Genomic DNA, 14,176 nt, shown 5'->3' with positions numbered 1-14,176 from the left:
GGAAACGGGATCTCAGTATCATTTTAGTTTTCTTTTCCATCATTATGATAGACAACAATCTTCTCTTTGCTGGTGGCAGTGGTACAGGAGGATCAAGGTCTGGGGGCACCAACTGTAGGGATGTCAATGGCGATGTCCAGGAGCATCTGGCAGACAAGGGCCCTTAGTGGAGCAATGTGGTTTCCTGGGGTTCTAGGCTGTATAGCTCCGCAATTGGTGCTGTGGCCCTTCTGGCAATTTTGTGCGCTACCTAGTGTCTTTTTAATATAGTCTTGTTCATCTTAATCACCAGGCTGGTTTTTGTGGCTTGCATCTAAGGACCCTGGTGTGATTGTGCCAAGAAAGATTTGGCAGGGTCGTTGAGGGCAGATTCTGAGTCCATTTGCCTCCTCAGTGATAACTGCATAGGTAATTAAGAGGGGAAATTGGAACGTGAGTGAAGATAGCCCTAGGAAGGCACAGTGACCCCACTGGGACCCAGTTATGGGCCACATGACTTCCAGAAATTTGACAAATCATATTAGTGACTCATTCTCTCTGGTAGTAGGGGATACCAGGAGAGGAAAGCAAAATCAGGATGGTGTGGAAAGAGAGGGCTACAAGTCTCTCGTCTACAGAAACCACACAAGCCCATGGAAACCTAATTTCAGCCAAAAGCAATAGAAAAGGGCATGCTATCAACTCAAGGAAACACTGGTTATCTCAATCAGTTTTGTTTATAGAAGCATATGACATAGAAGAGTCTGTATTAGACATTCATTTATTCACGCATCCATTCATTCACTCAGATAATATTTACTGAACACTTATCACTTACCAGCTACCGTGTTAGGTGCTGAGGATACAAAGTTGAACAAGATACAGTCCCTGACTTGAGGCTATTATAGGAAAACAGATAATAGGGAGTTAAAATAGGGCATCATATATGCAATGGTAGGGATAAGCCAAGTGAAGGTATGGGAAAGCAGAAAAATAATCGTTCATATTTTGGGAGAACTAACTATGTGTCAGTCACTTTGCATGTGTTCATTGATTTTTTTAAACAATTCTAAGAGGTAGGTGCAATTTTTAATCCCAGTTTGACAAGTGAGGAAACTGAGGCACAGAGCGCTTAAGCAGTTTGCTGAATGGCACAGCCAGAACTTAGTTCTCTGTTTTAAGTGGAAATGAATTATTGCTACCTTCTCTCAATAATAGTTTAATAATAGTTATCCCCCAAGCCCTCAAGAGACCACATTTATAAAATGGTCCTTGCCTGATAATCACTCAGCCCTCTCTGTTGTGGCCTGTTGGCGTGGGTCTCCAGCTGGTCAGAGCCCACCAGAGGCTTACACCTTACAGAGTACACCTATTGTTAGGCATTAGAGTTGTTTCCAGTGATATACTTTGGTTATAGAAGTATATGACATAGTAGAGTATTTAATGGCACAGGAAGATATTCACCATCTATTATTAAATTAAAGAGTGAGTTACAAAAGCAGAACGTACAGTATGTAGTATAAGCCTCATTTAAAAAATGCATGTGTATGCAGAGAAAGAGCTTTAGTAATAGTTTTCTTTGGAAGATGGGATTTTAGGAGTTTTTTATTTAATTCTTTTTGCTGGTCTGAATTTTCTAAATATTCCGCAATAAACGTGTAATACATTTATAAAAAGAAGAAAAAGTATACTATATTGACAGACACTGCCTTTTACTACAGACTATTTCATGTTACTTTAAAACATCAGCCACTAACTGGGAAGATGGTTCAGTCCATGCTCCTAAACTCCCAGTCTGAATTCTGGTGACTGTAGTATTTTCCTTGGGATGAGCAGTTTTTCCTAAGGGCTTTGGCACCTTCCTAGGTACAGATGTCCTTAGATGAGACAGGGCCCAGAGAAGGTACAGTTTCTCTCTCAAGCAGCCGATCAGAACTTGCAAGCACTTAGCCTAACACCTCTCTTCTTGGAAATATTTCAGGTTGTACCATCTTTGAAAACTGCAAGAGTTGCCGAAACGGCTCATGGGGGGGTACTCTGGACGACTTCTATGTGAAGGGGTTTTACTGTGCAGAATGCCGAGCAGGCTGGTATGGAGGAGACTGCATGCGTAAGTAGACCTTGAACTAGCTCCATCTCCAGTGCACACTGTTTTAAAGTCTCAGCTTACAACGGACTAAGATCTATCTTGGAATCTGAGTTCTGGAAAGTTTGCGGCCAAGGGCTTTCTAGGTAAGACTATAAAAACAAAGATGTATTTCCATCTGCTAGGTGTGGATGGTGGACATCTGTTTGGAATTGTTGGCCACAGGAGGTTTATATATGCTCTTCAATCTCCCCTTTCTCCTAAATGAAGCCAAGACATTCTGCAAGCAGCATGCCTTGTGTCCACTCCAGAAGCAGTTGTCTGGTAGCATTGGTCAGCAAACAGTGAATAAGCCTTCAAAAATGTTGCCTGTAGTGCATTTTACATATGAATTTCTGTTGGTAAATTTCTCGAATCCTGAGTTAAATTGCTAGAACCCACAGCAAATGCCAACATGCCATTTGTCCTAGAAAAGCGGTTCTTTCTGGAAACTATTTGATCTTAAAGAATTATTTCATCTTTATTAGAGTTTCCCCTCTGAGTTTCAATAATTCTTTGAAAATGGAGTGGAAGTCTAACCTTTCCTGTAGTCTAAAAAATTTTAAAGTACTGGTCTTGGTTGCAGATTTAAAACTTTCATGCCAATTCAGGTAATTTCTAAGAAATTTAATTTAGTGCTTCATAGATTATCTTCCTGGTAGGTTAGCTGCGGACTTAACCCTGGTATTCCTTAGCAGCTGTTCTATGAAGACTGTAGCATAATGATCAGAACACAAGCTCTGGAATGACAAAGACACAGACAAATGACTTTGCCTGTTACTACAGTGTGGCCTTAGACAAGTCTTTTAACCTTGCTAATTTCAGTGTCCTCTTTTAAAAATGGAGAATAATGCTACCTACCTCAGAGGGCTGATTTGAGGGTTAAATGAAATAATGCATGTGAAGCATTTAGTGCTCTGCCTGGTAACAGTAAAAGCTTAATTAAGGCAACAAGTATATCATTACTATTCTATATGCTCCTAATTGCTGAGTTGGTAGACAGTCCAGAAATAATACTACTTTCAATTATAGTTTAAGAAAGACATAGAATTATAAGGCATGGCTTTAGATTACACATTGACCTTTGGAATATATAATGTAATTCTGGGTTTTTCCTCTGCTTTGGATCATATGGAAGGTTGCTTTTTCTCTGTGTGCATGAAAGGGGAAGGGGAATGTGATGGGGTTGGACAGGTAGGCAAGGGTCCCATGTAGGTAGGTAAGTTAGATAAAGAATTTAGATGTTATTCTATGTGCAGTGGGATGCCAAGGAAGAGTTGTGAACTGGGGTATAGATCAAGTGCTCTGAGAACATAGATAAGAGAACAATTAATCACAGGGAGTCAGGGGTAGGGAAAGTTTCAGACAGGAGATGATGGTTGAGCTTTTGCTCAGATGTGAGCAAAACAGGAAGATACTCTGGGAACAGAATGGTCAGGATGTGAAAATGTAAGGTGTGTTCAGGAAGTATGTGATGTCAGGTGGGGCTAGAGCAAGGTGATGGGATTGGGAGTGGTAAGAGGTGAGACCAGAAAGGTAGGTAAGATCAGACTGTGAAGGGAATAGGGTGCCAGGTCTCAGACCTTGGACTTCATTCTGGGGGCGATAGGTGGTGTGCACTGTATAGTGTTCATGGGCAGTGACATTGGACAGATAATTCTAGCGATGTATAGAGGGTACCTTGGAGTGGAGTCAAGACCATATCCAAAGGTTCAGTTGGGAGTGCTATTTCAGTGGTTCAGGGAATGGGAAAGAGGGGCAAGGTGTGAGAGAAGCTCAAAGGAAGAAGTGGCAGGACTCAGTGACATGCTGAGGGCAGGGTGAGGAACCTCGAGAGTTTACCTTTCAAGTTTTCCTAGTTTGAGTGACTGTAGAAGTTGATGCTGTTAAGTGAATAATAAAAGTGAACAGGTTTGGTGGGAAAGAATGTGAGTTCCACTTGAGATATGTTGGAATTTGAGCATCTATAGGAGACCCTGTATTTCCTGTTTAATTTTTTCTTTGACCCATAGGTCATTCAGGAGTATGTTGCTTAATTTTCATGTATTTGTATAATTTCCAAAGTTTTGCTTGTTATAGATTTCTAGTTTTAATCCCTTGTGATGTGAAAAAAAACTTGAAATGATTCCATTTTTAAAAACTTGTTGAGACTTGATTTGTGGCCTAACATGTAGTCTATCCTGCAGAATGTTCCATGTCCTGATGAGAAGAAGGCATATTCTGTGGTTGTTACATGAAATGTTCTGTAGATTTCTGCCAAGTCCAATTAGTCTAACATATAGTTTAAATCCTGTGTTACTTTGTTAATTTGTTGCCCGGATGATCTGACCAGTATTGAAAGAGGGGTGCTGAGAACCCCAACTATTGTTGTATTGGGGTCTATCTCTTTGTTTTGGTCAAATAGTGTTTGCTTTATATATCTGTGTGCTCCAATGTTGGGTGCATATATATTTATGATTGTTATATCCTCTTGCTGGAAACATCCCTTTGTCATTATATAATTACCTTCTTTGTCTCTTTTTAAAGTTTCTGGTTTAATGTCTATTTTATCTGATATAAGAACAGCTACTCCTGCTCATTTTTGGTTTCCATTTGTATAGTATATCTTTTTCCATGCCTTCACTATTAGTCTTTGTGCATCTTTATAGGTGAGGTGAGTTTCTAGTACACAGCTTATAGTTGGGTTTTGTTTTTAAATCCATTCAGCCAGTCTATGTCTTTTGAGCGGGGAATTCAATCCATTTACATTTAAGGTTTTTATTGAGAAGTATTGTCTTACTCCTATCATTTTACTGATTTTTGTATGGTTATTTTATATGTCTTTCAGTCCTTTTTCTTTTATTATCTTCAGTGTTTGTTGGTTTTTTGAATTTGTAAGATATAGTTTCTTTCTCTTTATTGATTGCATATCTGTTCTACCAGTGGATTTTGTTCTAGTAGTGGATTCATGGTGGTGATTATCATGTTTTTTATTTCAGATGCAGGACTTCTTTGAGGATTTCTTGTAGGGCTGGTCATGTGGTAATGAACTCCTGCAGTTTTTGTTTATCTGGGAAATATGCTATTTCTCTTTCGTTTCTAAAGATAGCCTTGCTTGGTATAGTATTCTCAGCTGGCATTTTTTTTTCTTTTGGTACTTTGAATACATCATACCGTTCTCTTCTGGTGTGTAAGGTTTATGTTGAGAAGTCTGCTATTAGACTGATGGGGGTTTCTTGACAGGTGACTTGATACTCTTCTTTTGCAGCTTTTAGGATTCTCTCTTTGTCTTTGACTTTTGACCGTTCGACTGTAATGTGCCTCAGAGAGGGCATTTTTGGATTGAATTGGTTTGGGGATCTTTGAGCCTCTTGGATCAGGAAATCCATATCTCTCCCAGTACTTCGGAAGTTTTCCACTATTTTGTTGAATAGGTTTTCAACGTGGTTTCCTTTTTCTTCCCCTTCCAGAACACCCATGATTTGGGTGTTTGTGTGCTTAAGGTTGTCTGATAGCTCTTGTTGATATTCTTCATTTTTAAAAATTCTTTTTTTCTTTTTTTGTCTGCCTGTGTTATTTCAGAAAGACTGTCTTCAAGATCAGAAATTCTTTCTTCTGCTTGTTCTGTTCTACTGCTTAAGCGCTTGGTTGTTTTTTTTTTTTTTTAATTTCATTGAATGAGTCCTTTAGTTCCAGGAGTTCCATCTTCTTTTCTGAAGCTATTCATCTCTTTATAAAGGTCCTCGCTCATATCTGGAGTTGTTTTTCTCATTTTGTTGTGCCATGTATCTGAGTCTTCTTCTGTCTCACTGAGTTTCCTTAGGTTGCTGTTTGGAATCCCTTTTCAGTCATTTCTAAAGTTTCATGCTGTTTGGGTTATGGTACTTGAGAATTATTGTATTTCTTTGATGTTGTCATATTTTCTTGCCTTTTTTTTCTTTCTGTGTTTCTAGTATACCAATGTTGATGTCTGGTCATCTGGTGGAGTAGTTGCTTCTTCTATTACTTCTGAGTGGATTTTGAGGAGAGAGACTCCCTCCTGTGGATATGTTTTATATTGACTGTTGGCCATGGGCAGATTTGCTGGCACCTGGCTAGTGTCCTGTGCCCCTGATAGGTACACTGGATGTGCTGAAGGTACTCAGCTTGAATGGATGGCATTGGGTGAGGTTTCTCTTTCCTTTTTCCTGTGGGCAGAAGCTCCTCCTGGGTCCTTGTTTCTCTCTCTTCTCTCTTTCCTACTGCCTGGTAAAATGTGGGAACACCTGGATCTGGGTGAGGAGAAACTGATGGTGCCCAGGATCGGTGTTGGCAGGGAGTGGAACTGACTACTGTGCAGGGAGAAGGGCAGCTACGGCAGTAATGCTCTGGGCTGGAGGAGTGGTGATGGCAGTGGCCATGAAATTGTGTTGTCCTTTGTGGTTTGGGTGCTGAACTGCCAAGGGTGGGATGCTCAGGAGGTGAACAAGGCCGCTGGATGAGCCCTCAGTAGAGCACCCTTTTCCTCTGCTTGTGGCCATTTGGCAGGACCACTGGACTGTTCCAAGGCAGGGCTCCTGGTCCGGCCACTTGTAGGTGCTTGGTGGGGCTACTAGGCCAGCACACGTCAGGGCACCCAGTTGCACTGCCTGTGGGTGGTGTGGAGGGCCACTAGGCAATCCTGTAGTGAAGGGGCAAGTACATTCATGTCTGGGTCTGTTGGCAAAGTTGCTAGGCAGGGCCATTCAGGTTTGAGTTGTCAGGCTGCCTATCTCAAAGGGATGGATGCACTTTCTTTCCACCAGCCTGAGGGTATATTCATTATGGTAGAGACCTGTAGGCTGTTTTTCCTACCTGGGGGCTCAGGCACACACAATTCAGTCAGCTGGTGGGGCTGGAGGTAATGGGGAGAAGGGGATGTGGTCCACCTGAGGAGGGTCTGCCTGTCAGATCTCTGGCTGGGGATGTAGGGTTGTGTCAGTTCAGCAGGACTAGGGTTGGCTACCCAAGCTGCAGGACAGTCATAGCCACTGTGAACCCCAGCTTCCAGCTGCTGGGATCAGGGTGTTGCAGTCTCTCCTGTGAGTGCACTGGGTGGAGGGCAGAGCCTTAAGGCTGGAGAAGCACCATGCTACTGGCCTCAGGGCAGGGTGTGCTCCCGTAACAGCTCTGGTTTCAAGGTGGCACCAATCTGTACGGGCTTGGGACATGACAGTAGGAGGTGTAGAGTACACTGTTTGTGCTGATGTTCTAGGGTGCTAGTTTTGTAGGGCACTGTCCACTTTTGGCTCTGGACTTGTCCTGCCAAAGGATCTGTGGGCCTATGAGGCGAGAATGGAGGTCGGTAAGGGTCATCTGCCTAACTTTTTGCTTCCAGGGAAATTCTTCCTGCATCAATCCTGGTGTCAGAGATGTGGAGGCTGAGGCTGTGTGCCTCTCTCTTCTCTGTGTTACTCTCCTGGGTTTTTGTTCTCCATGGTGATCTCACCAGTTTCCCACACTCTGCCACCAGTGCTCCTGTCAGTATTGTTAGTTGTTCTGGTACTTTTCTGTGGGAGGAATGTGCCTTGGGCACCTCTAGTCTGCCATCTTCCTCCTCCCCACTCTTGAGACAACTTTTAAATAAGTTTAATAAAGCAGAGAAAGGGAGTAAAGTAGGGAAGAATACTCCATCCAGAAGTGGGGGTGGGGAGTACAAGTATTTTGTAAACAGTACTTTAATCACTCCAAGTGTGCTTGTTCAGGGGTCAGGAGAGAGTAGGAGAAGTATATTTGCAGACAAGAGGTCAACAAAGCAATTGGTAACAGTTGAAGGATAGCAGTTGCCCAAAGAAATCCTGTATGTAATAGCACCTATTGGTTGAGTTATACCCTCAGTATAACAATTGGCTGAATATGGAGTCTGATTGGTTGGACTAGTTAGTGATAGTGTCCATGTGTAGGATCAAGGCTTTCTTAAGGTTCAGGGCAATCAGTCATTGCCACTAGGCAAGCAGGGCAAAGAGCTCACACCTTTGTTCATTAATCTATCCATCCATTCAAAAAATATTTATTGAATATTTCTTGAACATGTGGTTATAAGCAAGACAGATGAGGTTCTTGCCATCTTGGAGCTTGCCATTTAGAGAGAGGCAAGCTCCAAGAAAAAAAGAAAAAAAGAGTAAAAAAATTTTAGAATGTGGTTGATGCTATGACATGAACAGACTAATGGTCAGATTTCTTCCTGATTCTGTGTTGGCTCAGTTGTGCTTGTTTAATTCTGTTATGCTTGTTCTGAAAGCCTCATTCCACATAGTGTATGTTATCACAGCCATAAGCATTTATGGAACATTTTTTATGGACCACTGGGCTGGTCACCAGGGAACATAAGGAGCCCTCAATGAGTTTGCAATCCATCTACGGAAACAGGGCTTGACAAAAAGGAGACATCAATATGATGTTACTAGGTTCTTAATACCCACACCTCACATTGGCACTAAATAAATGTAAAGGAAATTCACAGGAAGAAGTAATTCATCTCACTGTTTCTTGAATGCCTGCCTGGTACCTGCCACCATGCTGCCTGCCTGTGTTAAGGGAGAGCTGAACACGTGGGTGGCCTGTTCATGCCTGGGAAACCCTGCTGGAGCCTCATGGCCGTGCCAGCATTCGCCCAGTAGATGGCGCCCAAGCGAGCCTTTCAGACCGTTTTATTGTGAAGAAGGGCTTCCCGCTGAGTATCTGTAGATCCCTGACATTTTTTCCTGAGGACCATATAGAACCTTAGAAGGAAAGAGGAGTGACAGACACATGGCAGAAAGGATCATAACTGTTTGATATTCACGTCATACGGCACTGAACAGGTGCAGAAGCACCTTTATTTGCTCGCTGCTCTTGACAGAGTTTGTGGTAATTAGTGTTGACCTAACTCATAATAGTCTTAAAATTCATTTTGTGATTGATTCATTTATAACCACTGGCAGGTTATATGATCCAGGAGAATCGGCGAAGGGCCTGAGGCCACTGAGCCCAGGAGAGAACTTCTTACTGCTCAGGAAGGATTGGTTTAGAAATCTCAGAAGACCCAGAATAGGAGCTAGTGGTACTTTATTAGCACAGGAAAGGAGCTGTTCTCTCTTCCTTTCCCCAACTTTTTAATTTGAAAAATTTCAATTCTATATCGTGTTGAAAGAATAGTTTACATCCGTGTACTCTTTACCTGGATTCACCAATTATTATCATTTCCCAACAACGGTTTCTCTCTCTTTTTTTGTATTATGGACCCATGAATTTTCATTTTTTTTTCACATTTCTTCATGTTATCATAATTTTTCTTTTTGATGCTCAAATTGTCCCAGATTTGGCTCTTCAAGCCGGCTCCACCACATTATTCTTTGAGCATTTCCTCGTTTTCTCTCCCCCCACTCTCAGACATGTTTCAAGTTCATCTTGGCTTTCTATGCCCGGGTCCTGGAACCAGCTATTTATCCACGAATCCTGGTTCCTTTTACTGGGGAACAGTATTTAGGAACTGTGAATTGGGTGCTTGCTATTAGAAATGCTGATATCCAAAGTCAAAACCGAGGCTACTTTTCAGAGTTTCTTAAACTGAAAAGTTGAGTTCTTAAGTGGAACCACGCTGCTGACCTCCTCTGTTGACCTCCGGGAAAGCAGTTATTTAACTTGGCCCTCAGGCTGAGTTCCTTAGCCAGCAAAACAGATGAGCAGTGAGAGGGCCCAGGAGCGACCCAGGATGCTGCACTCCTAGCTATGGCCGCGATTCTAACCTTTCAGTGTCTGGAGGATTTGGGGGATCTAAGAAGGTTAGGAAATCAACCCAGATGAGAGAGGATTTATGGGGAGAGATTATAGGCCCTTAGTACATTTATCTTCTTAGTCATATTTTGGACAGAGGCAGAGGAGCAGAGGAACTGGCCATAAGCCATGCCCCAAAATGTGTGTAGGGCTAGAAAATCAGAGAGGAGGATGATTTGTGTAGGCCAATACCTGAGCCATAACCAGAAATGATTAAGAGCAAGCGAGAGAGAGAGAGGGAGAGAGAGAAGGTTTACAAAGCTGTGTGTTATTGATTTATGGCAGTATCCTCCTGGGGAACTGGAGAATCACCTGGGGTGGAGTCACTGAAAACTGGCTCATCTTCCTCTAGCCTTTTGTATCTTGACACTTCCAGGAAAAGAACAATTCCCAGTTGGGTCCAAATTGGGACTGTATTATGTGGTGGTTAGCAGCCTGGGCTTGGACCCAGTAGGACCCGGATTGGAGTCTCTACTCTTTCTGTGACTTTGGGCAAAGTTACTCATTCTTCGTAAATCTAAGTTTCTTCTTGTATAAAGTGGGGATAACAACAGTGGCCGCCAGGGTTTTTTTTATGAGGGTTAAATGAAGTACAGTCATCCCTCAGTATCTGTGGGGAAGTGGACTCAGGACCCCCCACAGATACCAAAATCCAGGGATGCTCAAGTCCCTTTTGTAAAATAGTGTAGTATTTGCATATAACCTATGTACATGCTCCTATACACTTTAAATCATCTCTAGATTACTTATAGTACCTAATACGATATAAATGCTATGTAAATAGTTGTTATACTGTATTGTTTAGGGAGTAATAATGAGAAGAAAAACTCTGTAGAGGTTCAATACAGACTCAACCACCCTTTTTTTTCCCTCAAATATTTCTGATCTGCAGTTGATTGAATCCATGGATGTGGAACCCATGAACATAGAGGGCTGTCCATAAATCCCTTAATAGGAGTCTGGTATATAGTAAGTGCTCAATAAATGGTGAATGCTATTCTTATGACTAAACAATAGCTATGAAATGAGCTCTTTTTGTTTGTTTGATTGTTGTTGATTTGGGAATGGGGAAAGAAGTCAATATGGGGCAGAGAAGGAAAAAGATAATAAAAGAGTTCCCCGAGGGACAAAAGACTATACACTCTCCTCAATGGACATAAGGAATTAATCTTCCCAGGAAAAGTATTACATGGTAAATAGTATGTATTTAATATTTTATGTGCTGAAGCTCTTTGGCTCCAGGGATTTAATATTTGAACCTTTGCAGAAAATATGCTGTCAAAGAACTCATCAATCATAATTCAGCTTCTGGTGAGGCTGATGAAGGGCATGAAAGATCTTTCCTTCTGCTCAAACAGTAAAAAAATCACTAGATAAAACAAAGAATGTGAGAATTTTCTTTAAAACCTTAAAATATCTGTGAAGATGAAATCCAAAAGAACTTAAATTTCATAGGGATGAGTTCTTCTTAAGTGAGCAAGAGATCCAGGATGCTTCATACCAAGGGCCAGCTGCTGAGGGTGGAGGCAGGGCAGGTGACAGAAGGGGCCTGTCAGTGGAGGAGGAGGAACCTGCCAGACTTTGAACCTGAAGGCTGGCCTGTTGTACCTGAATCTAGAGGAGAACCCAAAGCAATGACCATCATCTCCACCAAGTATTTTGTTAAATGGGATTTAGCTGAGCAATCAGAGGCTGGAGTAAGGTGAGAAAGGAGAAGATCTTGGGAGTTGTAGTCTTGCAGCTTCAAAAACTTGTGATCTCAAAGTCTTGAAGTCTCATAGGCTCACAATTTCCCAGTCTTACAGTCATGGATGTGTAGGAAGTTGGGGAAAAGAGGAGTTGAAAATCAGAGAGATTTTCTTAGGTTTCTGGTGCTTGAATTTCAAGGCCCTTCCAGTGGCATTATAGCTTTAGTCCTGCCTCAAACCAGCTTAACTCCTGATTGGATCAAGCTCCCTGCCTAGTAGAGGAAAGGACATCCCCAGTCAAAGGAAATGGCATGTTTCTTGCTGTGGAAAAGCAAGAAAATATGACCTACAGTCAAGAGAACAATCAGTCAAAAGAAATAGACCATGGATGACCAACTACACTGGAATTTTCCAACAAGGAGTTTTGAATAACTTTAAAATGAATATATTAAAAGATCTATAGGAAAAAATGTATGTAATGGATGAAGAGATGAGAAATCTCAGGAGAGATCTGGAAAGTGTTAGGAAGCAACAAATGAAGAAACAGAAGAAAGGTTTAGGGAACTAAAAGACAGGTTAATAGAAATCAGCCAAACTGAAGCACAGAGAGGAGACTGAGCACAGTAAGCAATCTAAATTCCTCTTGCTACCCTGAACCAGACCCTATCTTTTGAGCTGAATTAGCAGAGCTATCCCAATGTGTGTTTTTTGGGATGACCCTGGAAACTTTGGGTAGGAAAGACTGTCTGCAGCAAAGTGGTGGATCCTACTCTTGCTGGATGACCGTTTCCATGAAATGGCCAGGCCATTTGGTATGGGAGGGAAGGGTTTTAAAAGTAATTTGATTGGGCAGAGAGATGTTTATTTATTTGATATAGTTATTCATTTAGTTAATCCATTGAGCACTGACTTGATGCTTATAAAGGTGTGAAAAAAGACAGAGAGTGTCCCTGCTCTCCCAGACCTATGTCATGGGAAAGGCAAACAATTAAATAAACAATTATTATAAAGTATCGAATTGATTGAGGTTTTAGGCCAAATTACAAGGTGAGCCGTGGAGTCACTCCTGGACCTCTAATTGTTCCTGATGAAGACCCGAGTCCCTGATAAAAGCCATCACTTGGCACTTACTGTGAACCAGGCATTGTTCCAAGTACCTTCACAAACTGACTCAGTTAGTTCTCATTGCAATCACAGCCATTTTACAAGTGAGGACACTGAAGGGTTAAGTAACTCTTTTGCTGTCATACAGCTTGTAAGTGGCAGAGCCAAGATGCAAATTCAAAAGCTGGGCCTCGGAGCCCAATCTCTTGTCCTCTGCACTAATGCCCTCTTGATGTGAAGGGCACGTGAGGTCCTCACTTTGAATACCTCTCTGAGGGCCTGGCAGGTCATGATAGGATGAACCAAACCATGTGCAAGCTTCCTCCTGACTCCTGACCTACTGCATGGAACAATTCCCGGGTCGTCATCCAGGCCTTGGCTCTGCCATCCCTGTCTAGGCTGCTGGGGCTCATGGGTTTAGGGTTCTAGCCAGTGCTGAATGAGGCTCTTGTGAGCCCTTGAGCCACGGGTCAGAAGCTGAGCTGTCTTCGTTATTCTTGTGCCAAAGTAGCCAATGACTGAGATCCAGACAGGACTCAAGAAAAATAGCAATATTTGCTGCTGTTTATTGAGAATTTTTATGTACCAAGCACTGTGCTAAGATATTACATGCAATATCTCATTTAATCCTTAAAACATACAAGGAAACCCCGTGATGATAGGTACTACTATTATTCTCATTTCCAAATGAAAAACCTTGGATCAGAAAAATGCAGTGACCTTGTCTAGGGTCACACAGCTAGTAAATGGTTGAACTGAGATTTGGACCCACTCTAACTATGCAGACTGAGACCCACCTCCTGAGTCATCTTTGAAGGAGGAAAGAAAATGTAAATGCCTCTCTCTGTCTGAATGGGTATTTTTAGTCCTCTTTTTCTTTATAAGAGGAAAGATTAAAAAACAAGAGCCAACCACTTCTCAGAAGTAAGTGTGTCTCCTGCAACTACCTCTTCACCCCTGATGCTGGAGATAACTAGACTTTTGTCTGAATGCTTGCATCTTTGTTGGGAACCTTGCAGCTCTCTTACTAGTTCAGAAATTATGAAGATTTCTTAACAACTCTGTAGAAGCAGGGTCAATCCAGCTACCCCTCTTGTTTTGGCCTGTAGCAATGGGGAGGGATGGGAGATGAGTCCAGGGCACAGTCCAGGTTCACTGGCAGGTCCCCCTACATGCACGCACACACATGCACACACCCCTCTTCTCCTGCAGCAGGACAGCGTTAGGAAATCTGAGCACATCTTCCAGGCTCTTTGCCTGCTCTGGTTTTTCAGCCTCAGGACCACCTGCTTGGTTGGCCCACAGTACTTCCTTGGCAGGGACACTCAGCTGTGTTCACTGTTCTGCCCTAGACAGAGAGGTGTAGTCAGTCTGCCCTTGCACCCAGGCTTGCCAACTCCCTGAGTAGAGGAGGAGTGGAAAGGGAATTGAAGGAGTCCCTTGATGTGTGGTGGGAGTGGAGCACCCTCTCCCTCTTGCTCTTTGCCTAATGCCCCTTCCTCTAAGCACATTTCCAAGAAGTGGCCTC

The 14,176-nt window shown here is 42.4% G+C and overlaps 1 protein-coding gene across 2 annotated transcripts in view; it reads left to right on the top strand.

Moving 5' to 3' along the window:
* Window positions 1-14,176, top strand: part of PAMR1 (peptidase domain containing associated with muscle regeneration 1) — an 82,916-nt gene that overhangs the window by 31,787 nt on the left and 36,953 nt on the right. For both annotated transcript variants that reach the window (XM_063095478.1, XM_063095477.1), the window contains exon 3: window positions 1,961-2,089. In XM_063095478.1, the coding sequence (XP_062951548.1) occupies window positions 1,961-2,089 (129 nt within the window). The remainder of the gene's footprint in view (window positions 1-1,960; window positions 2,090-14,176) is intronic.

The sequence above is a fragment of the Cynocephalus volans genome, chromosome 4 (assembly GCF_027409185.1).
Source record: "Cynocephalus volans isolate mCynVol1 chromosome 4, mCynVol1.pri, whole genome shotgun sequence".
NCBI classification, from domain to species: domain Eukaryota; kingdom Metazoa; phylum Chordata; class Mammalia; order Dermoptera; family Cynocephalidae; genus Cynocephalus; species Cynocephalus volans.
This window is presented reverse-complemented; position numbering and strand designations above follow the sequence as displayed.